This window comes from Electrona antarctica (genome assembly GCF_951216825.1).
Source record: "Electrona antarctica genome assembly, chromosome: 9".
Taxonomy (NCBI): domain Eukaryota; kingdom Metazoa; phylum Chordata; class Actinopteri; order Myctophiformes; family Myctophidae; genus Electrona; species Electrona antarctica.
Genome location: NC_136790.1, coordinates 42973710 through 43000762, shown reverse-complemented (window position 1 = coordinate 43000762; position 27053 = coordinate 42973710). Strand labels below are relative to the sequence as shown.

Here is a 27053-nt window from a genome sequence, read left to right as displayed (position 1 = left end):
TTTTTCCATAGAGCTCCCCCTCCTCCCACGTTCATGTGTTTTTCCATAGAGCTCCCCCTCCTCCCACGTTCATGTGTTTTTCCATAGAGCTCCCCCCTCCTCCCACGTCCATGTGTTTTTCCATAGAGCTCCTCCCACGTTCATGTGTTTTTCCATAGAGCTCCTCCCACGTTCATGTGTTTTTCCATAGAGCTCCCCCCTCCTCCCACGTCCATGTGTTTTTCCATAGAGCTCCTCCCACGTTCATGTGTTTTTCCATAGAGCTCCTCCCACGTTCATGTGTTTTTCCATAGAGCTCCTCCCACGTTCATGTGTTTTTCCATAGAGCTCCTCCCACGTTCATGTGTTTTTCCATAGAGCTCCCCCCTCCTCCCACGTCCATGTGTTTTTCCATAGAGCTCCCCCCTCCTCCCACGTCCATGTGTTTTTTCCATAGAGCTCCTCCCTCCTTCCATGTTCATGTGTTTTTCCCGGTGCTACAGTCCCATCACATGGCTGTCTGTCTGACTGCTATTATGTTGTGGACTTGTGGTCTATAATCAGGAGACTCACACATTTGAAACCAATTACTGTACAATGCACAGCGACGGTAGAAGCACGCCACGGCTGCAAACTTCAATTAATGACTTCCGTCGCTGGTCTGGACTATTCATCTGCCAGGCCCAGTGTCATGCATCTCTATTACTAGCCTCCAATTCACATAGTTACTCATGGACTCGCTCTTGTACTACACCCTGACAATACTTGTGTACAGTACAAGTGCATTAACTGTTCTCAGTGTACTTGGAGCAATAATCCTCCATCAGAATACTTGGAAGCCAGTCTATGACGTCAGTCGTCATACATTTAATTGGTTGAGAGACAAGACAGGCTGGAATAGTTTTCAGTTCATGTCTGTGGACAGATTCCGTCACTGTGATAGCATAGCATCACAACCATGCGAGATGCAGTCAGTCACAGGTCTTTACAGTTGTGTAGTTCAGATCATAATGACGGCTGCGTTTGAAGATAGATCGGCGGTCCGAGCCAGGGGCGCCGGAAGTTTCCACTGAACATTTATTTTTCAGTAACTGTGGGGTCATCTAAACACATTTCACACCTTTAATGGTTAATGTGGTTAAACGCTAACGTGACATGGATGCGTTCCAGGTCTCAATGGATTAAAACAAGGTATATAGCTTGTAAAGGATCGGGCATTCCTGGAATGAGCAACACAGCTAAACGTGTGGGTAGCGCCAAGACATTGCCAAAATGGTTGGTATTCACCCTTAATTGTTTTGAGTTGGTTAGCGGATTGGATGATTGCACTTTTATTGATTGCATTCATACACTTTATTCATTTTGCACTCAGTGTTAGGCAGTGTTGATTTCGTCGACTAAAACTAAGACGAAAAATGTTCGTCGACTACCTTTTTTCACTGACGAAAACTAAACGAAAACAAAATGAAAACGAAGCTATGATGACTAAAACTAAGACTATATACTGACAATTTCGTCAACAAAACTAGACTAAAATGTTAGGAAGGGACTAGTGGACAAGAGATCCAGTACAAGTCATTTAACACTTGGTTGCATGCTGAAAATAGCAGATCTACAAGCTCACAACGCGTTTATTACCGACAACTTTTGTCGGTAAAAATAAAATAATTCCCATAACTTTTGTTTGGGTGGGCAGGATGCACGTTTGGGTAGGCTCTGCCCACCCCTGCCCCATCCCCCCCACCCCCCCTAGAACGGGCCTTGCTGCGCATGGATCCTCCAGACGCTACTGAGTTCCCTAACACAGAGTGTAAAATTTATAAAGTGAAAAAATGACCCATATGTGTAGTTTTTTCCTTATTACTGTGGTAGAGTGCAACCATCCAATCCACTAAGCAACTCAAAGCAAGGGTGAATAACAATCATTTGCCATTTTGGCAAATTCTTTGGAGGCTCTACCCACACATTTAGCTGTGTTGCTCATTCCAGGAATGCCCGAATCTATACCTCGACCAAAGTTACGTTTCAGAACTTTTTGCGTTGAGTTTATTTGACCAGTATCTCTTTACAAATGTAAATTTGGGTAAACCCCCTCCATCACATTCCAAGTCCATTTTTATCATCTCAGATTGAAATGAACAGATTAAAATTCATGATTTGTCGCAGTGTTGATTTTTATTTTAGTTTTAGTCACCTGGAATGTTAGTCGACTAAATATCACAAGATTTTTAGTCGACTATATGTACAGTTGATTTAGTCGACTAAAATGTGTTTTGGCGGGCCTTGATGCCGTAGTAATGGCTGATTTTACACTGAAAATAGCAGATCTACAAGTTCACAAGGCGTCGCAGCATGATGCGTTGTGAGCTTGTAGATCGGCTATTTTCAGCATGCAACCAAGTGTAAAATGTCTTATACTGGATCTCTTGTCCACTAGTCCCTTCGTAACATTTTAGTCTGACAATGCTACATTTTTTGGCCAGTTTTTATTTGTTGACGAAATTGTCAATATATTTAGTCTCAGTTTTAGTCATCGTAGCTATACTTTTAATTCAGTTTCCATTTAGTTTTAGTCTGTGAAAAAAAAGGTAGTCGGCAGAAAAAATAATTCATAGTTTTAGGCGACAAAATCAATCCTGTGTGGAGAATTAAGGGGAGGGGAGCGTTGACAAAGACAAATAGGGGGGGGGGGGGGGGGGCATGAAAGGAGAATCAGAGGACCGAGCATGAAATGAAAGGAAAGGGGAACGCCGTCATACTGTAATACGTCAGCGAATTAATGAAGATGGTGCCACTTTAACCCATTTTGACCTGGGAAGGATTCTACAAATGTCTTCTAAATCCTGCCAGTTTTCTGAAATACCTATGTTTCTATGTCAGTCGTTTTCAAACATTTTCATGTCAAGGACCCCAAAACATATCTGCATTTGGCCGCCGACCCCCATCTGAAAATATGTTGTTCCAGGGACCCCCCCAGAAGCAAAGATTTGAGTTAAAAACGTTCGCTCTGAAAGAATATATATATATATTCAAAGATTTGCGCCACATATTCACGATTTTTTTTAAAATAGCAGACCTACAAGCTCGTAGCGCGGCACTCAGTGCCGCGTTATGAGCTTGTAGATCTGCTATTTTTCAATAGCTAAAGCATAACATAATGCTTGAAACACCAAAAGGGGTTCCCGCCCCTTGGGGTTCCCGAACCCCAACGCGCTAATCGACGCGTGTTGTCAGCACAATGACCCTATAGCCAACTCTGGGCAAGCTGTTAACACAGTGCTTAGCGTTATCAGCTCAAATTTATAAAGTTCACCGCCAGTTGCCCATGCATGACATAAAGGATACAGGATGTATTACATGCGATAGTACTGGCAAGACCTAAACGTACAGTATAAGCTTTCAACCAAATGGTTGGTGCACTGTCCGTGTACTGCAGTTACTGGTAAGGGATTTGCCAGAATTGTTATTATTCATCTATGTTTTTACATGCATAGATATATATATATTTTTTAACTACAACCTAATTTCTATGTTTATTTCGCACCATTTCGTTTTTGTGGCCGCCTGGCCCCTCGATGCATCCGTTTCATGCCAAGATCGGTCAACTTTTGAGGGGACAGGGAAACTTGGTTCTAGACCGGTTGGTCTACACCAGTGGTTCCCTAACACTCCCAAATTGACACAAATTATCCCGCGGACCCCCATTTGAAGAGATATGCCCAGGGTCGCCCATGAGAGAAGATTTGTACGGCTCTAGCAGTGATTCTCAACCAGTTTAATTTCAAGGACTCCCCATTCTGACATGCATTAGTCTACGGACCCCCCATTTAATGGCATTTCTATCTCTGGGATTCCCAATTTATATATTGTAAAATCAATGTTAATTTAACTCTGAGAGTGTACAAATCTCATTTATACACTCTCAGAGTTACAGACCCATAAGGGTCCATTTGGTTCCTAACTATCATTTAGCTGGGGACCCCCTGGAACTCCCTCAAGGACCCCTGGGGGTCCCCGGACCCCACTTTGGGAACCACTGGTCTACATAACTGGAATGAATGATTACACAAAGTAATTCACTGCCTGATGGCCCTTACTAACTACAGTAACTAATCAGAGATATGACATGTAGTGTCCGTACACAACCACTGGATGTCACTGTGGCACCACGCAAATATACAGGCAGCGGCTACCACACTGTGAAGAAAGGGCTCCCGAAACATGCTATTAGAGAAACTGTCATCGCTCATCAGTCATCATCGCACGCACGCACGCACGCACGCACGCACGCACGCACCACACCAGCCGCTCAGCATTTCTCTGATAAAATGCCATCAGTACAGCGGAGGTGTCAAGCAAGCGGGCAGACTGCGATTCTGGGGGTGATGATGAATACTGATGATGATGATGATGATGCAAATGGAGAGACGTTAAAGTATCTGTCAACAGCCAGGGAGCAGAATGGCACAGCGTCTGCATGTAGAGCTGCCATTTCTCTCTGCTGCTCCCCCTCGTTTGGCTAACCCGCCAGCTCGCACTTTAATCCATTCAGGATTCACCCCCTTTTGGTGTTTTATTATTATCATTATTATTATACCTTTGCTACTTTAGCCATTGAAAAATAGCAGATCTTCAAGCTTGTAGCATGGCACAGAGTGCCGCGCTACGAGCTTGTAGATCTGCTATTTTTAGAAAAATCGCGTCCCTGGAACAACATATTTTCAGATGGGGGGGGTCTGCCGCCAAATACAGATCATTCTGGGGTCCTCGACATGAAAAAGGTTGAGCACTGCTGAACATAGAAACATGGGTTTTTCAGGATTTAGAATCGCCCTCAGGTCTAAATTGGTTAATCTGCTTTCATACTTACGCCACATAAAAACACGTACAATGTCATCCTATTAGTGCAGAGGTTTTCAACCCTTTTTCGTATCAAGGCCCATTATGTATTCGCCATTTGAGCCACGGACCGCAATTTGATGACATTAATTATTAGCGTTGCAGACCCAAATCTAAATATTTTGTAATCGTTGGATAAGATTTTGTCCACAATACCATGCTGTATTGATAAGATAGAAAGTATTTAAAATATTGCTTTGATGCTCATCAAGTTATTTTCAGATATTTTGTGTAGATTTTCGTCTTACATGAACATTCTACACTGTCTGTTAAGGTCCCTGCACACGGAGCGCGGTTTTCAGATTTTTAGCGGCGTTTCTCCGTCGGTCTTCCGAAAAACGCATCCAGTCTGCAACCACCTTTATAGCGCCACCAGGAGGCCACAATAAACTGACCTGGCCTGGTAGACACCCGTTTGTTCTAGTTCCTCATGCTTTTATCTCCACTCTGTAGTCTGTATCATTCCTCTTCTTGGTCCACCATTATGACTCCTATTGAAAAAGTCTCAATCTATAAATATCTGGGCATCTGGTTAGACGACAAACTATCATTTAAAACCCACATTTCACAACTCATCACTAAACTGAAACCAAAACTAGCATTCCTCTATCGAAACAAAGCTTGCTTCAATTCAAAAAATAGGAAGCAGCTGATTCAAAGCACAATTTTATCAGTTATCGACTATGGTGATATTATTTATATGCATGCAGCTCCGTCATCACTAACACCACTAGACACAATCTACCACTATGCCCTCCGGTTTATAACTGGAGATGGATTCCTCACCCATCACTGTAGGTTGTATGAAAAGGTTGGTTGGCCTTCATTGGCTAAGAGACGAGAACAACACTGCACTGTTTTTATCTACAAAGCCTTACTTAAAAAAATGCCTACATATCTTAGCAGCCTACTACATCCCAAAACTGGCCAACGTTACACCCGCTCCCAAAACTACCTTATGTTAGAAATCCCCTTTGTGAATTCTGAATTGGGTAAAACAGCCTTTCATTACTATGCACACACATGTGGAACTGTCTACAATCAATCTGAAAACTGAAACATTTGATTTCACTTGAACGTTTTAAAAGACTTGTAAGGATCCATTTGAGATCCAGCTGTACTTGCTCACTCTAAACTGTTTCTTATCCTGTAATGTATTTATTATTTATATTGTATGGTATGTGTACTGTAATCAGGGCGTTTGCCTTGCAGATTGTCTTTTCTCGTTTTTCTTTTTTTTGCCAGAGAACCCACTCAACCCAGAGCCATAGAGTAAGACAGAGTTACGACAACTCCGTTCACTTCATGGGGCTTCAGTCCAATGGCGGCTCTTCTACATAAGACTTCTATTGAGAACTCTCTCTGATTCATCCAGGGACGTCCGTCCTAATGGGCAGAACTAATGTTGGTTAAAATCAGGTGACATTCTGGGCCAGATCTGACTAGTCTTGGTTTGACTTGATTTGGCCCAAATAGAGACGTCACTAATTGTGGCTAAATTTGACTGAGGGACTGCCATTAGGGTTTTTTTGATGTTTTGTTTTTTCATGTCATATAATAGCAGGGAATCATAGCTTCAAATTGACATATTGGTTGTTCAGTTTGACCCAGCAGTTTTGGAGATATGGCTTATAGAGTAATGTCTTGCAGAAAACAGCGAGTTGAGAAAACAGGCTTGAAAGACTTGACTCTAACATTACACCTAGCTAAATGTTTAAGCATTTATTTCATACATGTCGAATTCAGCTCTGACCCTTATTTCAGACATGCTCTAGTATGTGAAGAGTCTGTCTGTGCCATTAACTTTTGGATAAGTTTTTCTCCAAATCTGGTCACAATTTGTCCAGGTCCTGACCGTGCTTGCTGGGAACGGTACTGAAATCATCAACAGTCGGGGGATCAATATTGTAAAATATATATGCATGGACATGAATGTGCATGGAGACCAATAGGTCATAAAGTTAATCGATGTGTACGCGCGCATGCACGCACGCACACACTTTACAATTTAGCAGACGCTCTTAACCTAGAGCGATTTACATTAAGCAGGAACAAAAAACATGGCAATACATCACATACATAACAAGTAGTTATCGTGCAGTACTTAGTTTAGACTAGTCATTGGTTAGACCAGTCATTAGTCCTATAACCTATCTCTATCTCTTAACGCACCCCTCACCAACCTTAATCTGGTCGTTTTAACGCACCCCTCACCAACCTTAATCCGGTCGTTTTAACTCTCCCCTCACCAACCTTAATCCGGTCGTTTTAACGCTCCTCTCACCAACCTTAATCCGGTCGTTTTAACGCACCCCTCACCAACCTTAATCCAGTTGTGTTAATTCTCCCCTCACCAACCTTAATCCGGTCGTTTTAACGCACCCCTCACCAACCTTCATCCGGTCATTTTAACGCACCCCTCACCAACCTTAATCCGGTCGTTTTAACGGGTGCAGTACTTAGTTTAGACAGTACTTAGTTTAGACTAGTCATTAGTCCTACAACTACAACCTATCTCAAACCCTCACCCTAACCTCCCACGGGTACTTAGTTTAGACAGTATTTGGTCTAGACTAGTCATTGGTTAGACCAGTCATTAGTCCTACAACTACAACCTATGTCAAACCCTCACCCTAAACCTAAGCTCCCACGGGGCAGCACACCTAAACCTAACCTTAACCCATGTCTAACCAATGACTAGTCTAAACTAAGTATGCACCCCGTTTTAACGCACCCCTCACCAACCTTATGTCTAACCAATGCTATGTCTAACCAAAGGATGCTTCCCATGAAGCATACGTAAACTAAGAACGTAACAGTGGAATATCTAGAAAATGGAACTATGCATGTATAGTGCTACAGTATGTCTATATAAAAAGCTATCTAAGTCTACATAAAAAGGTTGGGGCTAAGGCAAGTGCTACGGGCCATGATGGAGTCTGAAGGTGGGTTTTCAGACCCCGCGCACACACGCACGCACGCGCGCGCGCACACACACACACACACACACACACACACACACACACACACACACACACACACACACACACACACACACACACACACACACACACACACACACACACACACACACACACACACACACACACACACACACACACACACACACACACACACACACACACACACACACACACACACACACACACACACACACACACACACACACACACACACACACACACACACACACACACACACACACACACACACACAGAGGGGGTTGTTGAGACAGAGTTTCTTTCATGACGTGTTGCCATTATTGTGCTCTACCGCAATTTGTAGTTTTGTTGAATCAAAGGCATTGCCCATAAATAGAAGACCCTAAGACCCTTGTCTGTCTGTCTGTCCTACATGAGACTGTAATGAATAGAAGACCCTAAGACCCTTGTCTGTCCGTTTGTCCTACATGAGACTGTAATGGAGCAATCAGACGCCGACTTCAGAGCACTTCATTGTGACTCTGTGTGGCGCCAGTCTGCGTGTTCTAGTAAAGATGAGGAAGTAAAGAAGTCCGAACAAGCCGAGGAGGAGGAGGACAGCTGTCCTCCTCCTCCTCGGCTTGTTCGGACTTCTTTTAAGAGAAGCATGGTGGTTTAGGTTGCGGTGTGTGCTTACAGACAAGAGTCTGTTCAAGATCACCGTCTCTAGGGAAACTTTGTAACTCCGAGTTGTGTAACAGCAAGATGTCTGTCAATTTTGTGAATTTACAGCTGTGTGTGTGCAGCCGGTGCACAACACACGTGTGTGTGTGTGTTAGTATTGATTTAAGTTTAGTCATAGTCTTTTGAATACAACTTAGTGTGTGTTTTAGTTATATTTTAGTCATCTGAAATGTTTTAGTGATATTCTTAGTCGACTAATCTACAGTCGATTTAGTCAACTAAAATGTATTTTGGCGGGCAGGCCTTGATGCCATCATAAAGTAATGGCTGATTGGCGGTTGGTTACATGCTGAAAATAGCAGATCTACAAGCTCACAATGTGTCACTCTGTGACACGTTCTAAGTACTGTCTGTCTGTGTGCGTGCGTGTGTGTGTGTGTGTGTCCTGACCTGATGCGGCACCAGTCCCAGGGAGGTGGGAGGCTCATTCATTCGGTCATCACTGCTACTGGCCACTGCATAGCCTCTGGAGGGGGGGGGGGGGGGGGGGGGAGGAGAGAGAGAGGGGGATGGGTGGAGGAGAGAGGGAGAGGGAGGGGGTGTGGAGGAGAGAGAGAGAGGGATGGGTGGAGGAGAGAGGGAGAGGTGGAGGGGAGAGGGAGAGGGAGAGGGGGGGGGGTGGAGGGGAGAGAGAGGGATGGGTGGAGGAGAGAGGGAGAGGGGGGGTGGAGGGGAGAGAGAGAGGGATGGGTGGAGGAGAGAGGGAGGGGAGGAGTGGAGGAGAGAGGGAGAGGGATGGGTGGAGGAGAGAGGGAGAGGAGGGGGGTGGAGGAGAGAGGGAGAGGGATGGGGGGGAGAGAGAGAGGGGCGGGGGAGGATAGAGGAGGGGTGGGTGGAGGGGAGAGAGAGAGGGATGGGTGGAGGAGAGAGGGTGGAGAGGAGAGAGAGAGGGATGGGTGGAGGAGAGAGGGAGAGGAGGAGGGGGTGGAGAGGAGAGAGAGAGGGATGGGTGGAGGAGAGAGAGAGAGGGATGGGTGGAGGAGAGAGGGAGAGGAGGGGGGGTGGAGAGGAGAGAGAGAGGGATGGGTGGAGGAGAGAGGGAGAGGAGGAGGGGGTGGAGAGGAGAGGAGGGATGGGTGGAGGAGAGAGAGAGGAGTGAGACGTCAAAACGTGTCAACAGAAAGTGTCTATGTCGAAATATACAGCTGTAATTATGGTTTAAGGAGTCCTTGGCCTGAAAATTTGGTTTAGGGGATGGGGAATTGTTTCCAGCAAGCTAAAACTCCATATTAAGCCATCTAAATGAGTTACAGAGCACAAAGTCCTGACGTCACTCGCTCATGCCCTATTGGGGATAATAATAATACAAATAAAATAAATACACCAACCCGTGGACTTGGCAACCTCGACAGCGATATTGACGTCAGACTTCGTTGCAGTGTTGTTTTTGTCGACTAAAACTAAGACGAAAAATGTTCGTCGACTACCTTTTTCCACTGAGGAAAACTAAATGGAAACTAAGCTATGATGACTAGTACATTTAAATTACATTTACATTTTTAACTCAAATCTTCCGGTACAAAATATGAAAAACACTGACCTCCTCACATTTGTCATGATGTATGGCCGTTTTTAGGCCAAGGAGTGTATTTTGTGCAAAACTAATGCTTGGAATGGATTCAGAATCATGAAAACCCCCTAGTTTGTCACATGCTACTTAAAGCATGATGAAATGTTGCCTTATATTGGTTGTCTATGGTGGGGTATACAAAAATGTCCATAACTTTTTTTTGCGATATTTCCAGCAGAGAAGACCTCTCATTCTGTGGACCTTAATGACCAAGTGAATAGAAAACAGAGGAGTAGTAGTCCGCACAAGGTCTTTGCTCCAACAGTGTTTATTTAACTCAGGACACAACCTTTCGGCCGTGACTGGCCTTCATCAGGTGATAGTGAATAGAAAAAACCCAAATAAAAAGTATGTCATGACATCACAGGTCCTCTCAAATTCTTGGTGCTGGCTCCCCGGCTATTAGCGCTTTCTTCATACATCAACATTATTATGATTCTTATGTACGGAAGAATGCGTGGGGGATTCCGCGTACCGCCAGAGCATGGCCCTGACCTGTCCCCTCGGAGAGTCAGTGAGGGCAGAGAGGCAGCCTCGTCTGGCGGCGCAGGTGGACTTGATGAGTAGGCTTGAACCTGAGACAATACGTAGGCGGGGACATGAGGCAGCCTCTGTAGACATTTTTAAAGCACAGCTCAAGACCCACTTCTACACCCTTGCTTTTAATTGATTTGTTTTTTTGTATTTCTTTTGTTATTCATGTCCTCACTGTATTGCATTACTGCTCTTGTTTTTTAATGTTTATGCCTTGCTTTTCTATTCTCTCTTCATTGCTCTGTAAAGCACTTTGAGCTGCATTTCATGTCATGAAAGGTGCTACACAAATAAAGTTTTATTATTATTATTATTATTATTATTATAATGAGCTTCTATCACTTGCCCGAGTGGTGGGCGCGGTCTTCTCGGCAGCACTCTGCCTCTTTCTTCCCCACTGGCTCTCTCTCGGGCCCAATGCTCACCTGCATGGCGGCCTGTTGCCTAGCGACATCCCACACTATGTTTAAAGTTACCTCTGAACAGCCACTGCGCAGACCGCTGAGGTGCTCGTCGTGAAAATCCACTTTAAAAACGGTGTAATCACTTGTCATAGTGTTCAAAAGTATTCCAAAGCGGCGATCATCACAACAATACAGTGGACGTGGAAGCGCACCGCTCCGCACCACCCCCTCCATTGTAATGAATAGGGACTCAATTTCCCATAATCCTTTGCACGCCAGAGTGACGGACCTTTTTTGCGATGACGTCATCAACACGCGTCTCCTATTTCCCGTATAACTTAAAAACGGAATAAAAACTTGGATTAAACAATGAAAACATAACTCGGGCAACTCGCGAGTGTTCTACAGTTAATTAACACTCTGAGCGGCACAAACGGAGGTCTCCGTCCTATCAAATAGTTAGGCTCAGCGCTCGGGACGGAGATTAATCACAGGACGGAACATTAATGATATCATAACAGAGCGCATCGCTCCACAGGCTGGGAGCGCCTGTTGGGCAACATTCAATGTAATTTCCGGTTGTGACGTCATCCAAAGTGGTCCCCCTCCGTTTTAGTGGATGAGAGGAAAAATCTTAAAACGTGAATAACTCTTGATCTAAATCAATCCGTCCAATTCTAACCAACGATTATGTTTTTGACGGCCCATCGCGGTCCCGTCGTCGCTAGTCGCTTTAGAATTAAATCATAATATGATTGCCTCGGGGGTGTTTTGGCTACATCTAGCTACTTCAGCTACATCCAAGAAGGCGCCTGGTGCACCTTGAAAAGGGCTCCGTAGCTGCAAATCGCTGGGCACACTGATTTAATGGTTACAAATACCCCTGGGCGTTCGGGGTGTTAACTCGAGTAACTTGGGTTCTGTAGTCAAAGTGTTAAACAGCGATACTGCCGTGGAGAGTTAGAGTACATAAGGAAACATTTGCATGCAGACACATTGGCCTGTCTGACCTGTGATTTGCGACCCGGTGCCCCTGGCAGTGCCATGTGGGAACCAGATGGAATGAACGATAGATAGAGGGAAAATAATTTATTTTCTCCTGCCCGCTGTGAAATGACACAGCAAAAAAAAAACAATCTAGGAGAATATGGCTGTCTTATTTGGCCTGGTGAGAATCCAGCCTGCTTTTTTACCAACTCAATCACTGCACACACACACACATGCAGTGTTTATTTAATCCCAAACCTATGTTTGTCTAAAATGAGTTGAGGGATGGGGGCGTGGGTGGGAGAGGATGGATCTGTACATGAACGCATTGTGTATTTGTATTGCATTGTTTGATCTGTGTATAGGAAGGACCCCCTCTAGAATGTAGGGCTTCACGATATGGACATTTCATATCTCGGTATTAGTGCCAAATATTGCGATATCGATACGATATACGATAATACTGTTAAAATGTCATATTCTATATTTTAAGTGTTCCAACATTGAAAATTAAACATTATTCAAAAAAGTGTCCCAACAGGAGCATGGAAGACGGAGAAACGGAGTGGTGGTTTATTTTCCGAGGGGCACAGGCTAAAACAGAGGGATGTTAGAAGGGCTTTAGAAGTGGACGGTAGATTGACGATTTTTGCGTTACTGATATTGCGCATGTTCATACCTCGATAACGATACGATCTATGGGGCGGCGGTGGCTCAGGGGTAGAGTGGCTGGATGGTAACCGCAAGGATGCCAGTTCAAACCCGGGCTCCCCCAGAGTTAGTGTCAAAGTGTCCTTGAGCAAGACACTGAACCCCTAATTGCTCCTGATATGCACTTTGAACATTTCAGACAGAGTTATTCTTAAGGACTCTTTTAAACCACAGGGTTTGGCCCTTTCAAATTCAATAGAAAGTGAAGCGCAGTTCTCAGCATTGATGGAAACTGACAGCCACTTCACATCAAAGATTTACTTGATCCCAGCAAACAAAACAAGGACACTCCAAGCACAGCAGAGAGAAAAACAATCTTTTGGAAAATTTCAAATGTAATCCTTTATTTTAAATTTCTAATTATTTTCAGCAGTCAGAAGGCTTTAGGTATCGAGTAGTAGCCTGGCAGGTACTCATTAGAGACATGCTTTGCCCTAAAAGCCTAATGATTTAGACGTAACAACATTGAAAAGATCGATATTACCCATGGTAGACACTGCAGTACGAATGAAGAACAGAAGCAATAATGGCAGAATTTAGGTGTAAAAATGTGTGTGTGTGTGTGTGTGTGTGTGTGTGTGTGTGTGTGTGTGTGTGTGTGTGTGTGTGTGTGTGTGTGTGTGTGTGTGTGTGTGTGTGTGTGTGTGTGTGTGTGTGTGTGTGTGTGTAAAAGACCAATAACCTTTGAGTGTCCTTCAAATCAGCGGTTTGAAGGACACTCATTCTGTATTCTGGTGAGACATTGAAATGGATCCAACTGTTGAAATGCATACCAGGGATGTCTGCAGTCAACCATACTGTACCTGAGAAATCTAATTCATTCCCATCATCTAATATTTATTTAATAGCCACTTGCACCTTCAAGTGTATGGAGCAGCTTAATGCTAATGTGTGTAGACAACAGGTTGGCACTCAGTCTTAACCCATTAGGCCTGACGTCGAAATTAAAAAAATGTCTTCTAAATCCTGACAGTTTTCTGAAATACCTATGTTCCTGTATCAGTGGTGCTCAATATTTCATGTCAAGGACCCCAAAAATGATATGTAATCGGCCACCGACCCCCATCTGAAAATATGTTATTCCAGGAACCCCTCAGAAGCAAAGATTTGAGTTAAAAACTTTCACTCTGAAAGAATATATATTCAAAGATTTGAGTTAAAACGTTCGCTCTGAAATAATATATATTCAAAGATTTGAGTTAAAAACATTCGCTCTGAAAGAATATATATTCAAAGATTTGTGCCGCATTTTCACAATCTTTCTAAAATAGCAGATCTACAAGCTCGTAGCGCGGCAATCGGTGTCGCGCTATGAGCTTGTAGATCTGCTATTTTTCAATAGCTAAAGTATGACATAATGCTTAAAACAAGCTGTCCCGGCTTGGCGTGACATGTTTTGGAGAATGCATACCCTTCACTGTGCTGTAGAATGGACACCATCATCTCCACAGCCAGGGCTCCAGCGATCATGGCCAGACCGGGTCTGCTGACCGTACATTGTTGGTCCAGGGTTCGATCCCTGGTTGACTAGTCACAGCAACAGAGAAGACAAAAGGGATATGAAGTGAGAAAACATGGGGGTGAAAAACGCTCCCTGCTATATGCTGAATAGGCTCTACCATAGATATATATAAGAAAGCTAGATGGCTCACCTGCGCTCTGGCCAATGGAGAGCGACGTTGCTACGTGGCGGCCATCTTACCTCGGGGCAGCATAACATTGTGTCTATGGGGCATATACTTTTTAAATAACCATAACTTGCTCAATTTTCAACCGGTTTTCAAACGGTTTGGTTTGTTATAAACGTCAGAGACGTCCGCATACTTATATGCTTTTACAAGATGTTCATATAACAAACAAAAATTAAGCAGATAAGCGTCCTGAATCATATAGCCACGTTGACAACGTTTGTAATAAACCAACCCGTTTATAAATCCGTCAAGATTTGAGCGAGTTATGACTGTTTTTGTTTGAGCTGCCATTGAACATACTGTACTGTAGTCCCGAAGCAAGATGGCCACCGGGTGAACTACGTCAGAGACTCCGCCTTGAGCCATCTAGGCTTTAAATATGTCTATGGGCTCTACTACGCACACATCATTTTGGAAAGACCATGGGCTCCTTCCCTATACTTCCTTCGCAGGTGTTACCGATGATACGAATGAAGGTTCTTAGTGTATGTAGCAGAATCAGAAGTAGTTTGTGAATAGTCATGAATTTGCTTTTTTAATTGGTTGGTATAGCGCCACCTATAGGCCGATCACTGCGAAAAATGTGTGGGGTCTTCTAGAGCACATCATACACTCCTGGACCAAATTTGGTGTAAAGCGGCCTGGCCCCCTTGGAGAAATGATGTCGACATCAATACAGACAGACACAAAATATTGCTATACATTGCCATGTATTGCCATGGTGATAAAATATTGTTAGGGCGGAAATAAAAAATGTAAATAGTTTCTTTTGTGTCCTCTAGGGTCCATAGAACAGAAAAAATCACACCTGTGTGAACTGAGTGGTGCAAGGTCTTATATAGTCTGATCAGCTATGTCAGTGACGTCACACACTAACCATAGCAACCATGATCGTTTTTTTGGTACGAACACGGGTACACAGGTACAAAGCCAGTCATTGGAGTGGTTTGCACCACTCAAAAACATGGTTTACAAGAATCTTCACGAAATCTGTTCCTTTCTGGTCAAACAAGAGTCATGGGGTGCTGCTATTGTGCAGGTTGGCTCACTGGAAACCATGTGAGCTGCACCTGCTGCTACAGACAAAGTGTCCTTGAGTGGGGTTCCAAATGGGAGTGTGTAACTCTGAGAGTGTACAAAATGTACATCTGTACACTCTCAGAGACATGGGGGGTCATTGAAATGAAAACGTTCGAGAACCGCTGTACACTATGAGAAAAGGTTCCTTCTGCACACCTACAATGGACAAGGTGCGTCGGATAACTGGGACTGAGAAGTAGAGAAAAAATAATCCCGCACACTGTCTTCACTTGAGTTAGATTTATTGAGCAACGTTTCGGTCATTCAGACCTTCATCAGGCATGATGAAGGTCTGATGAAGGTTTTTATTTTTTTCTCTACTTCTCAGAACCGCTGTACACCAAATGGAACAGAGCATTAATTAGCATCATCTAGTCCACGAACATTTTTTGTCTTAGTTTTAGTCGACGAAATCAACACTGACGCAAAATGTCCATGTCTCCTTTCCGCTTGTCCACTCGCTTCATTGGCTACGAGACAACCGAAATCATGAACCCAGCACACCTTCACCATACGATCCAACCCTTTCCACGCAAATCGATAGATTTAGCTAACACGGGAATGGCTTAGAGGCCACTTTTACAAATTTCTCCCTTGGGGAAATTGTAAAAGTGGCTTCTAAGGTAATTGGCTCACACTTATTGCATAGCACTTTAACGCTTGCACTTTAATAATAATAATAATAATCTTTATTTATAGAGCACCTTTCAGACACAAGTGTAGTTCAAAGTGCTTTACATACAGTAAAAAGAAAAATTCACATAAATGCAAAAAATAGAACAAGGGTAAAAACAAAAGTAATAGCTTCAAATCTGGTCAGTAGAATTTGTTGAAATTAAGAGTAAATTTAAGATAAGGAATCATGAAGGAAACAGAAACTTTAATGGATAACGTGCACTTTACTGTACTTTTGGTATATTGTGTACCGTTTATGTTTTATTTGTATCGTTTAATTTGTTTGAATGTACTGTCTATGCTGCAACCCAATAGAGAGTATGCGCATGCTTAAAGTGAATGGCACATTGAGTGGCAAAGCAACAGGCAAAGTGAGTTTAACATTGTTTAATGCAATCAGATAAGACTTTTCTGTGTGGATGTATGGGCTGTCAAGGCCAGAAAGTAGTTTTTTGCCACTCAGTAGGCGTTCCTGCATAACTTCCTGGTTTGATGATGATGTCCCACGCATACCCTCTATTGACCTATAGCTAAGCCCCTCCCCAAACTGCTATGGTCCAATCACAGCTAAGCATAACATGGGTTAGACAAACCTCTCCACCAATAGTTTTCCTAAATGACAAAACATTGTTTTAAAAAAGAAATGCAACGAATATATTTTTCCAGTGCATATGGCAGGCCTTGTTGACAGATTTGGAGGAGATTTTGAAGGTCTGGTTCCAAAAATGAACCAGTATTTAATGTGTAAAATCCATGATATTTACATTGGAATGAATGAGCCCGGCTGGAAAGTGTCCAAGTGGGAGTGTCTAAGTGGGAGAGGGCGGGGCTTAGCTATAGGTCAATTTGCCCATCAGGGACACTAAGTAAACTTGAACCTTGATGCTGTCCGAGCCTCCCCAAAAACTCCCAATAAAAATAAAATAGCACACCTGTTTTTGCATGACAAAGTATAACAGCTTTTAAAAGATTTTTTTTATTAACCAAAATGTGCATCTCTTAATTGAAAAAGTAATTGATATAATAATCAAAGACAAAAGGATAGTTGCAGCCGTACCTTTTTGTTTTTTAGGAAAAAAAAGAAAAAAAAAAGCTAGCCAATGTTTTATCAGAAGATTTTCAATTGTTATATTCAATTAGGCAGCTGATGCGAAAGTCAAACATCCGTGAGTGAAGCTCGACACTATTAGCCAAGTCAACGACCCAGAATCAGGGGTGAGAGGCAGACTAATGTCAACATTAACTTTGATGTGTGGTGTTTTCATTTGAATAGAGGACAGGGTTCAGTAGCATTCTGCTGTGGCCTTCAACTGGGGGTGAGTGAGTGACTGGCTGGAATAGATAATCCAAAGGTCAGGGAGGGACAAAACTATATATTTTTTCTTTTTAAAAGGGAAAGAGGATACAAAAATAGAAGACAGGATGTGAGTTCAAAACAAAGTGCCAGAAAGGGCTAGACAAGCGTAAAAGCTGTGTGGTATGTTCTTCTTACTCTTGTTTTGTTCTGTCAGTAACAAAGTTACTCTTTAGGCAAAATAAGCTTCGGCTTCAGCCTACCGTACACCTTTTCGGTGCCTCCTCTTCTCTGTTTATGTAAACACAACTGAAGTATTACCTTGTATTTTCATTCTGCCTTGAGCTTCAAAATAAGAAGAACATTCTCAAATAGTTTTCAGAGTGAGTGCGTGCGTGCGTTGCGTGTGTGCGGTCTACCAGTACTCACATCCCCCGGTGCCACCACGTCGTTGCAGAAGTAGCAGCCCAGCTTGTGTCCTGGAATGTTGGAGAACAGAGACGAGGGGACGACGGCAGCGCTGGCCGAGGCCGCCGCCGCCGGAGTGGACGGCGAAGAGGAGGCGGAGGAGTCTCCTCCGTCCACGGAGGACAGATTCTGATTGGCCAACGCCTTCTTCAGGCCGTGTCTCATCACCACGAAGGTGTCGAAGCCCAGCGCCGAGTTGATCACCAGCTGGAGGAGGAGGAGGAGGAGGAAGAGGAAGAGGAGGAGGAGGAAGAGGAGGAGGACGAGGAAGAGGAAGAGGAGGGGGAGGAGGCAGACAGACAGAAACGGAGACGATAAAGCCTCATTATTCATAGCGGGATGCACGCGCAGAAACCACCCGCTTCGAATGTTATCACCCCATAATCAAGAGAATGTTGGTGATCAGCAGCTTAGAATACAGCCAGAATGTTGTAATCATGATAGCGGGGGAAACGCGGAAGTGAAACTATGGTGAGTTTGCTTTTTTGTGACCATGACGGAGGCGACACGGAAGGTGACTGCGCTGCTTCGCGCTTGCGGTTATGTTTAGGTTAGGGTATGTGGAGGAACTGTCGTTCTCAGGTAGGCTCCCAGCATGTGCGGTAGTATTAGTCCCCCCTACTTTCCATGCCCCTCGACCATAGAGTTGGAACCGACTTTGACCAGGCTATGTCTGCACCACTGTGCAGTCCCGGTGAACACAGCCAAACACCGTCCACAACGCCAGTATGGCCATATTGGCCGCATTCCAACGTCCTGATAACGGTTGATTTTGGGTATTTAATGCAGTGATAACATTGCGGTCGAACTTGTGCTGCTCCCGTGCTTGCGGTTATGGTTAGGTTAGGGTTTGAGGTAGGTTGTCGTTCCAATGACAGTCGGACCAATAGTGTGTGGGAACTAAAGCCTGTACTGTACCCATTCATACTTGCTATTACACTATTTCACGGGAGTGACGCCGTCGTCCTCTTGCAAATCATCAAAACAAAATGTCTTAAGTGAGAACATGTCCATTTTCTCCGCGACGAATAATGTTAAAGCAAATTAACCACATGAAAAACCTAGCGTCCATATTCTGGGACGAACATTGGCCAAAAAGACTTGGTGTAATGTAGAAGGGGAAAAAGACTTGGTGTAATGTAGAAGGGGGAAAAGACTTGGTGTAATGTAGAAGGGGAAAAAAGGAGAAGGCCTAGCATATTTGATCCCTGGGGAAGTTTAGTTTACAATAGGGTGGTGGTTAAAGGACCACTTCACCACTTTTCAACCTATCTTCATATATATTTGGTCCTCGACTCCTCACTAATAATCATGATAAAATGGCACGATTATTTTCCTACTCAGTCTGTGTCTCATCATAGGAGGGCTGTGGGCAGTTCAGAAGCCCGTCCACCAGTGACATCATCGTTAGGCAGATTTTCTTTTACAAAAATGTTTAGATTTGTACTATCGTGAGAACGATGACTTCCATTTTCACCTTGCAACTTTTCAGGAATAGAAAGCCTGCAGTTTCTATTAGCTTGGATTCCCCATCAATCTGTACCAGATCGGTGACCTTGTGGTTGATAGAATGTCTGCCTTGAGACTGGGAGGTTGGAGGTTGAATCATTGGCAGAGACATCTAGACTCTAAACGTATCATACCCAGTGCTGCTTGGCACTCAGCACCTGCAGGTAGGTAAATTCCTGTGACATATAGGAGTTTGCGTAGAAGTGTCCTTGGGCAAGACTCTGAACCCCTAATTTATCCCGATGTGCAGGTTTATGGTGCCTCCGCCATCGGTGTATGTATGAATGTGTATATGTGTGTGTGTGCGTGTGTGTGTGTGTGTGTGAGTGAATGTGTGAATGTAATGCAACATTCTATGTAAAGCGCTTTAGATAAAAGCGCTATATAAATGCACCATTTACCATTCCTTTTCACCATTTATGTACTAGCGTCATGTCCAGGTGGTGAACTTGTATCAAGCTGCCTCACTCTACAGAAACAAGCGGGAGATGCCTCCCCCTGGCCAGCCAGAGCGCCTGATGGAGGGGAAAGGAACTGGTTGGAATAACGTGTTCCTTCCACGCGCTACGTCCAACCAGGGAAACTCCCCCCTGTCAGGTGTAAAGGAGCAACTTGGACCCTCAGGCATGAAGGAAGCATGAGTTCAAGTCCGTTGCTCTCCCCATGTCCCCCATGACTAGGTTGACAGAGGGTGTGTAGAGCCCAGGATCACATTAGATAATTGACACAGGGGTGAAAAATGGGTTACAAAATCGTGGGATAAAAATTATAATAAATACAAACTAAATTAAAAAAAAACAAGTGGGAGAACATAGTTTCCCAAGACTATGTACTTACAAGACAATAAACTTACAAGCATTAACAAAAAACAAAAAAACTATATTGAATTTCTTGGGAACACAGGTTAAAAAATTGCTGTATCAATTTGTATTATGTCTGGAAACCCGCCTCAATGATGTTGCAGAAATTGGACAAATTACCTCTCGGTCAAGCTAGCCAAAGAAAACCTAATCTGTGGCCCCCGAAAACACTCAACCACAGAGAGCACTTTCTGCCTTGTGCCATCGATACCACCGGAGGCTTTAGAAGTTCTTAACCCATTCAGGCCCTGACGTCGAAATAAAAAAAACGTTCGCTCTGAAAGAATATACATTCAAAGATTTGTGCCGCATTTTTACGATTTTTCAAAAATAGCAGACCTACAAGTTCATAGCGCGCCACTCGGTGGCGCGCTATGAGCTTGTAGATCTGCTATTTTTCAATAGCTAAAGTATAACATAATGCTTAGTTAAAACACCAAAAGGGGTTCCCGCCCAAAATGGGTTAAAAGCTATAATATGACACAGATGCGTCCTCAGGTCTAAATGGGTTAACCCATTTTGGGTTGTAGAATCGTTGTAGAATCGTCTTCAGGTCGAAATGGGTTAATGTTCTCTGACATAATATTCAATCACACAATGTTGCCTGGGCGACTAATATGATTCCAAAGAATACACGGAAGAATTTGGCAGGTACTGTCTGGCAACATGTTTAATTTCCTGGAACGACCTGTGGAACAGATCCCACGTGTACCGTACCAGGTTCCAAGTTCCAGTTCACAGGAAGAGCGACCACACCAGCGAACAAAGAGGAAGCTCAATATGAAGATCGATGCTGAAGATATGAAGATCGACCATTTCATTCAGCAAACACGTAACGGAAATGGTTTGAGTGCAGTTCGTGCTTTTATGGCGCAGCTAGGATCAACTTATGAAATTTGCATTTGTATGTATTCAGGAGGAGTTTCTCTTTGTGTGTAATCTGCGCATGTGTGATCCAGTGTTGTTTTTGGCAGCAAATTTAGATTTTAGTTTTAGTCATATAGTCTGTTGAATAGGTTTCATTTAGTTTTAGTCACATTTTAGTAACCTGGATTGTTTTAGTGTTAGTCTAGTTCAGGGTTCCCCAATAGGCGGCCCGCGGGCCATTTGCGGCCCGCGGAGCGACCCCTTGTGGCCACTGAAAAAAAAAAAAAAAGCCTATGCATGTCAAACTGGGCATCCTTTTCGACCTTGTGCGTGCGGACTCGGCCCCAGCCTGGTACCCTAGTCAAAATATGGCCCTTGAGGAAAATTAATTGGGGAACCCTGGTCTAGTTTTAGTCGACTAAATATCATAATATTTTAGTCGACTAGAGTTGATTTAGTCAAACAAAATGTATTTTGGCGGGCCTTGATGCTGTCGTAATGACAGATTTTTTCACTTGCTGAAAATAGCCGATCTACAAGCCCACAACGCATCGCGCTGCGACGCGTTGTGAGCTTGTAGATCGTCTATTTTCTGTCACATTTACGTCGTCATTTACGTTATCGTCATGCCTGACGAAAACAACACTGCTGGCAGCCAGCGGCTCTTACCTTCCTCTTGCTGGCGGCTATGACCGTGGGCAGCCAGCGGCTCTCACCTTCCTCTTGCTGGCGGCTATGACCGTGGGCAGCCAGCGGCTCTCACCTTCCTCTTGCTGGCGGCTATGACCGTGGGCAGCCAGCGGCTCTTACCTTCCTCTTGCTGGCGGCTATGACCGTGGGCAGCCAGCGGCTCTCCCTGGTGTCCATGAGCAGGAAGACCACGTCGTGTTCGGAGACCAGCGTCTCCAGTTGCTCCACGTCCTTCTGCGCCTGGGAAAGAGTGGCCTCGGAGAAGTTGACCGGGTGGCCCGGCATGGGGATGCTAAATTCGTAGCCCTTTGCGTTCTGCATGAAGGGATGGAAACATGGGGGGGGGGGGGGGGGGGGGGGGGAGACAGACAGTCCATTATTAATTAATGGACAACTTCAGTCCATTTTCAACCTATCTCAGGGTAAATCTCAAGTAAGGTACTAAAAACATGGCTTAGTTAAACAAGCCATGCAAAGGAATTGTCATCCATAACTCACCCTCAAAAGAGGAGAAAGTCAAATTATATGCCAATATATTGGCATATAATATATATATATATATAGTTTGTAAACACTTAAGAACGTGATTCATTGTGAATCCTGTCTGCTTTTGCCCTTTACAAAGTGAATCTGCCCCCGGTGCAAAAATAGTTTGCTGCATTAATTGCAAGTCATGGATGTTAATTGAGGAAAATGTGAATGATGCTTCAGTTAGCATCATGAACAGCTGATGATACATACAGCATGATTCAATCATCCTCAGATTCAATCACTTTCTACTTTCTCAAGACAGATTTAAAAATCCGTTTAAAGTCATACTGGCATTATGTTTGGATGGCAGCAGTAAGAATTTCCTTTGTTAACAGAAGTTGGACGCCCAACTTGGACGCTCGTTCCCATAGGGGGCGCTAGGTGCCGAGTGCCAGCTAAATGTGCAACATGAGCAGAGAGGAAGAGCTCTTGTTGTGACTGAACTGAAAGTACTCATACCGCGTTGTCTACTGAGGCCCACAGAGGCATACTAGCAAGCAGTGTTGATTTCATCGACTAAAACTAAGACGAAAAATGTTCGTCGACTACCTTTTGTCACTGACAAAAACTAAATTGAAACTAAATGGAAAACTAAGCTATGATGACTAAAACTAAGACTAATATACGGACAATTTCATCAACAAATACGTCGCAGCTCGTTGTAAGTGTAAAAACGTCATTACGATGGCATCAAGGCCCACCAGTCGACTAAATCAACTGTATATTTAGTCGACTAAAATCTTATAATATTTAGTCGACTAAAACTAGACTAACACAAACATTCCACGTGACTAAAATGTGACTGAAACTAAATGAAACTATTGAAGAGACTGACTAAAACTAAAAACTAAATTTGCTGCCAAAAACAACACTGCTAGCGAGCTGATCATTGTTTTGTTTAGTGGGAGCTCAAATTCATGTTTTATTTGGCTCCGATCATGGTACAGTACTTCATCTCATCAGACGAGCCATAATGTCCATAAAGACGGCGTGCACGCTGGGATTTTGACCGTTTCTTAGATGGACGCTAGCGGTGGCCAGCGCCATCTAATGGGGCAGAAACCGAGTGCTCGAGCGCTGTTCATGCAGCCTGAACTGAGACAAGCTGGAGTTGGAAATGCATTGTTTTCAACGAGGGCGGCGCAAATAAGAGCTATTTTTAAGCATGTGTGCAACATGACAACTGTTTTAAAGTATTGTACAGTAACAACTTAAGTCTCTTTAATGTTTATGTTGTACGATTACTACAAAACAATCTGAAATAAAGGGATTTAAGATCATTAAAGCTGGGCTGTTGCCTGAGTCCAATGCATTTCTGCCTACTTCCGGTCCAGGACTTGTCCCAGTTGGTTGTCCCCATTCTCAATAGAAGTAGAGGAGCCGCCATTGGACTGAACCCCCATGGGCTGTGATCTGGCCTAGTCCTGAACGTCACTGGAGTCATCAGAGGACGTCATCATAACATCATCATGACGTCATTTGGCTTGCTGGGTTATGTTATGCTTTAGCTATTGAAACATAGCAGATCTACAAGCTCATAGCACGGCACCGAGTGTCGCGCTACGAGCTTGTAGATCTGCTATTTTTTGAAAAACCGTGCAAATGTGCCTCAAATCGTTGAATATATTCTTTCAGTGAACGTTTTTAACTCAAATCTTTGCTTCCGAGGGGCTCCCTATAACATATTTTCAGATGCGAGTCGGTGGCCAATTACACATCATTGTTGGGGTCCTTGACATGAAATATTGAGCACCACCGACATAGAAACCGAGGTTTTTCAGAAAACTGTCAGGAGGAGAAGGCACTTGTAGAATCGTCCTCAGGTCTACATGGGTTAATCCATTGAGACCTGGAACGCATCCATGTCACGTTAGCGTTTAACCACATTAACCATTAACCCATTTTGGGGCGGGAACCCCTTTTGGTGTTTTAAACATTGTTATAATTTAGCTATTGAAAAATAGCAGATCTACAAGCTCATAGCGCGCCACCGAGTGGCGCGCTATGAACTTGTAGGTCTGCTATTTTTGAAAAATCGTTAAAATGTGCCTCAAATCTTTCCGAAAATTGTCATGATTTAGAAAACTTTTTTTTTTAATTTCGACGTCAGGCCTGAATGGGTTAAGATTGTCAAAGGGGCAGTGCAGTGCCCTCAATACCCGAGTACTACTTCTCCAAAGGGAGTGACACAGCCACAATAATAGAGGAAGCAACAACGATTTGGTACTACCCAAATATAGCACAAACATGGGGCCATAACCTGATATTAAAATATGTAAATCACTGTCTGAAAACCCATCTATCACGAAAGGAGGTGTTATTCACTACTGACGTTTTGTCCCTTTTGTTTTGCATTTGTATTATTATTATTATTTGTGTGATTTGTTTTTCTTTTTAGATAAAGAAAATAAGATACTCGCACACTGTGGGCTCCGATGCTCGTAAAGTGCCTTTGCACAAAGATTGACTGTGACGTTTCGAGTGCAATGCTCTTCCTCAGACTAGAGATGAACACAGAGGAACACATCTTTATACAACCCTCTTGTCAATCATGATCACATGAAATGGGTAACAGCTGTGTACAGAATCACGTGATCAAAACAAGTCAGAGATGGTACACAAAGCTGACAAAGAGTAAAGTGACAAATGCATGATAGAAAATAAATATATGACAAAAAATGTCACTCCTCAAGTTCTTGTATACAATACATCAAGATGAATCAGAAGTTGTTTTACATATTTTCATAAATACATTAGTTAAGATTCACCCTTATACAAAAAAGGCCATCTGCTTGTGGGGTTAAAATTAAAATACCAATCAAATACCAACACACAGCCATCAAGCTGTTGGGCTGTCATTAATTAAGTGTGTGGCACTAGAGGATCCTCCATTGAACTATATAGTGCCATTTAATGGGGGCAACCTGCACCTGCACCTGCCCAAGTTGGGATTGGATGTGCATGGACGTGCTTTGTACCTTTTTCTTGTTTTTCTTTGTATCCTCTTAGCCTTAATGTCTGACTGTAACCGTGTGCCGTTTACATTTCTGGCTAATCAGCCGTTATTAGACCCCATCTTGTTTTTTAATCAAATGGATGTTTGCCAGATTCATCACCTTTCCAACCATGTTACACTGGAGTAGGAGCCCAATCACAAATGTTACCTACTGTACTTTGATGCATAGCACTTTTTTTTTTTTTTCTTTTTAAATAACATTCTCTTTGATGTCCATAGGTTCCAGAGAGTCGATAACGGACAATTATCGTACAGAGATGAGAGAACACGGCTGTGAGGCCTTAAGTATTGAGTTGGCAGATGGAAGAGCTACAGTTGGTCATTAACTGGGATCAATGGATGAACAGATGAATTAATGATGACGGCACAACACGGTGGCCAAACTGACAACAGCAGGAAGCAAACTTGAGCCAGAGAGGAGGATTATTACTTACTTTAATCCATTGAGACCTGGAACGCATCCATGTCACGTTAGCGTTTAACCACATTAACCATTAACCCATTTTGGGGCGGGAACCCCTTTTGGTGTTTTAAACATTGTTATAATTTAGCTATTGAAAAATAGCAGATCTACAAGTTCATAGCGCGCCACCGAGTGGCGCGCTATGAACTTGTAGGTCTGCTATTTTTGAAAAATCGTTAAAATGTGCCTCAAATCTTTCCGAAAATTGTCATGATTTAGAAAACTTTTTTTTTTAAATTTCGACGTCAGGCCTGAATGGGTTAACCCATTTAGACCCTTTTTTCACTGGCGAAAACTAAATGGAAACTAAATGAAAACTAAGCTATGATGACTAAAACTGAGACTAAATATACTGACATAGGCCTGTCGCGGTGCTAGAATTTCCCCACCGTTTCCACCGTGCTTCTCAACACCGGTAACACCGAATCCAACCACTAGGTGTGAATGTGTAGAATACCAAACGACTCGCTCCTTTACCAACTCGCCTCTGCGAAATGTTTTAATGTAGTTAACAGTTAATGTAGTATTTCCCTCCCTCTCTGAAATCTGAAATTATCTTGTATACAGATTTGATTGTATAGTAGTCTATCTCTAAAATTAAGAAAGAACAAGATGACACAGAGACGGTGACTGCTTAATTAAGTTAATTTAGGACCAGTTAACTTCGCAGTTAACTTCGTTTTATTAAACACATTTCTTCCATGTAGCCCATGTTTTGTAATGGCATCATCATGCTATTATGCCCGTGGATATACAGAGTGAACGTAACAATGATAAATTAATATGATAATACCTTTTATATAATCACCCAACATGAATTTATGTTTGTTATTTACAGCTAGGTAGAGTAGTGGGGTGAGATGGAAAAGGGGCGACCGTACCGGTTACCCTAGGTGTCCTAATACAGGGGTTCTCAACGTTTTTGGCCGGGGACCTCCGAAAATGCTTTGGCAACGTCTCGGGACACCCGCCCCGCCCCGACCCCCAATATAAATTGACTGCTACAATAACCTTAATAATAGAGACAATAGAGCGTCGCAGTCCCACCCCCTACCATGGCCCAGGAAATGATTCTCCGTTCATTTTCCTCATAGACATTTCAGAAAGTATTTATTTAAAGACGTTTACGCCGCGGACAA

At 43.4% G+C, this 27053-nt stretch overlaps 1 protein-coding gene across 1 annotated transcript in view; it reads right to left on the bottom strand.

Moving 5' to 3' along the window:
• atg7 (ATG7 autophagy related 7 homolog) overlaps window positions 1-27053 on the bottom strand; it is a gene marked incomplete at its 5' end in the record, with an annotated part of 143863 nt that overhangs the window by 71585 nt on the left and 45225 nt on the right. Inside the window, 4 exon segments of the mRNA XM_079510388.1 lie at window positions 8955-9030; window positions 14182-14297; window positions 17940-18185; window positions 22025-22219. Coding sequence (XP_079366514.1) covers window positions 8955-9030; window positions 14182-14297; window positions 17940-18185; window positions 22025-22219 — 633 coding nt within the window.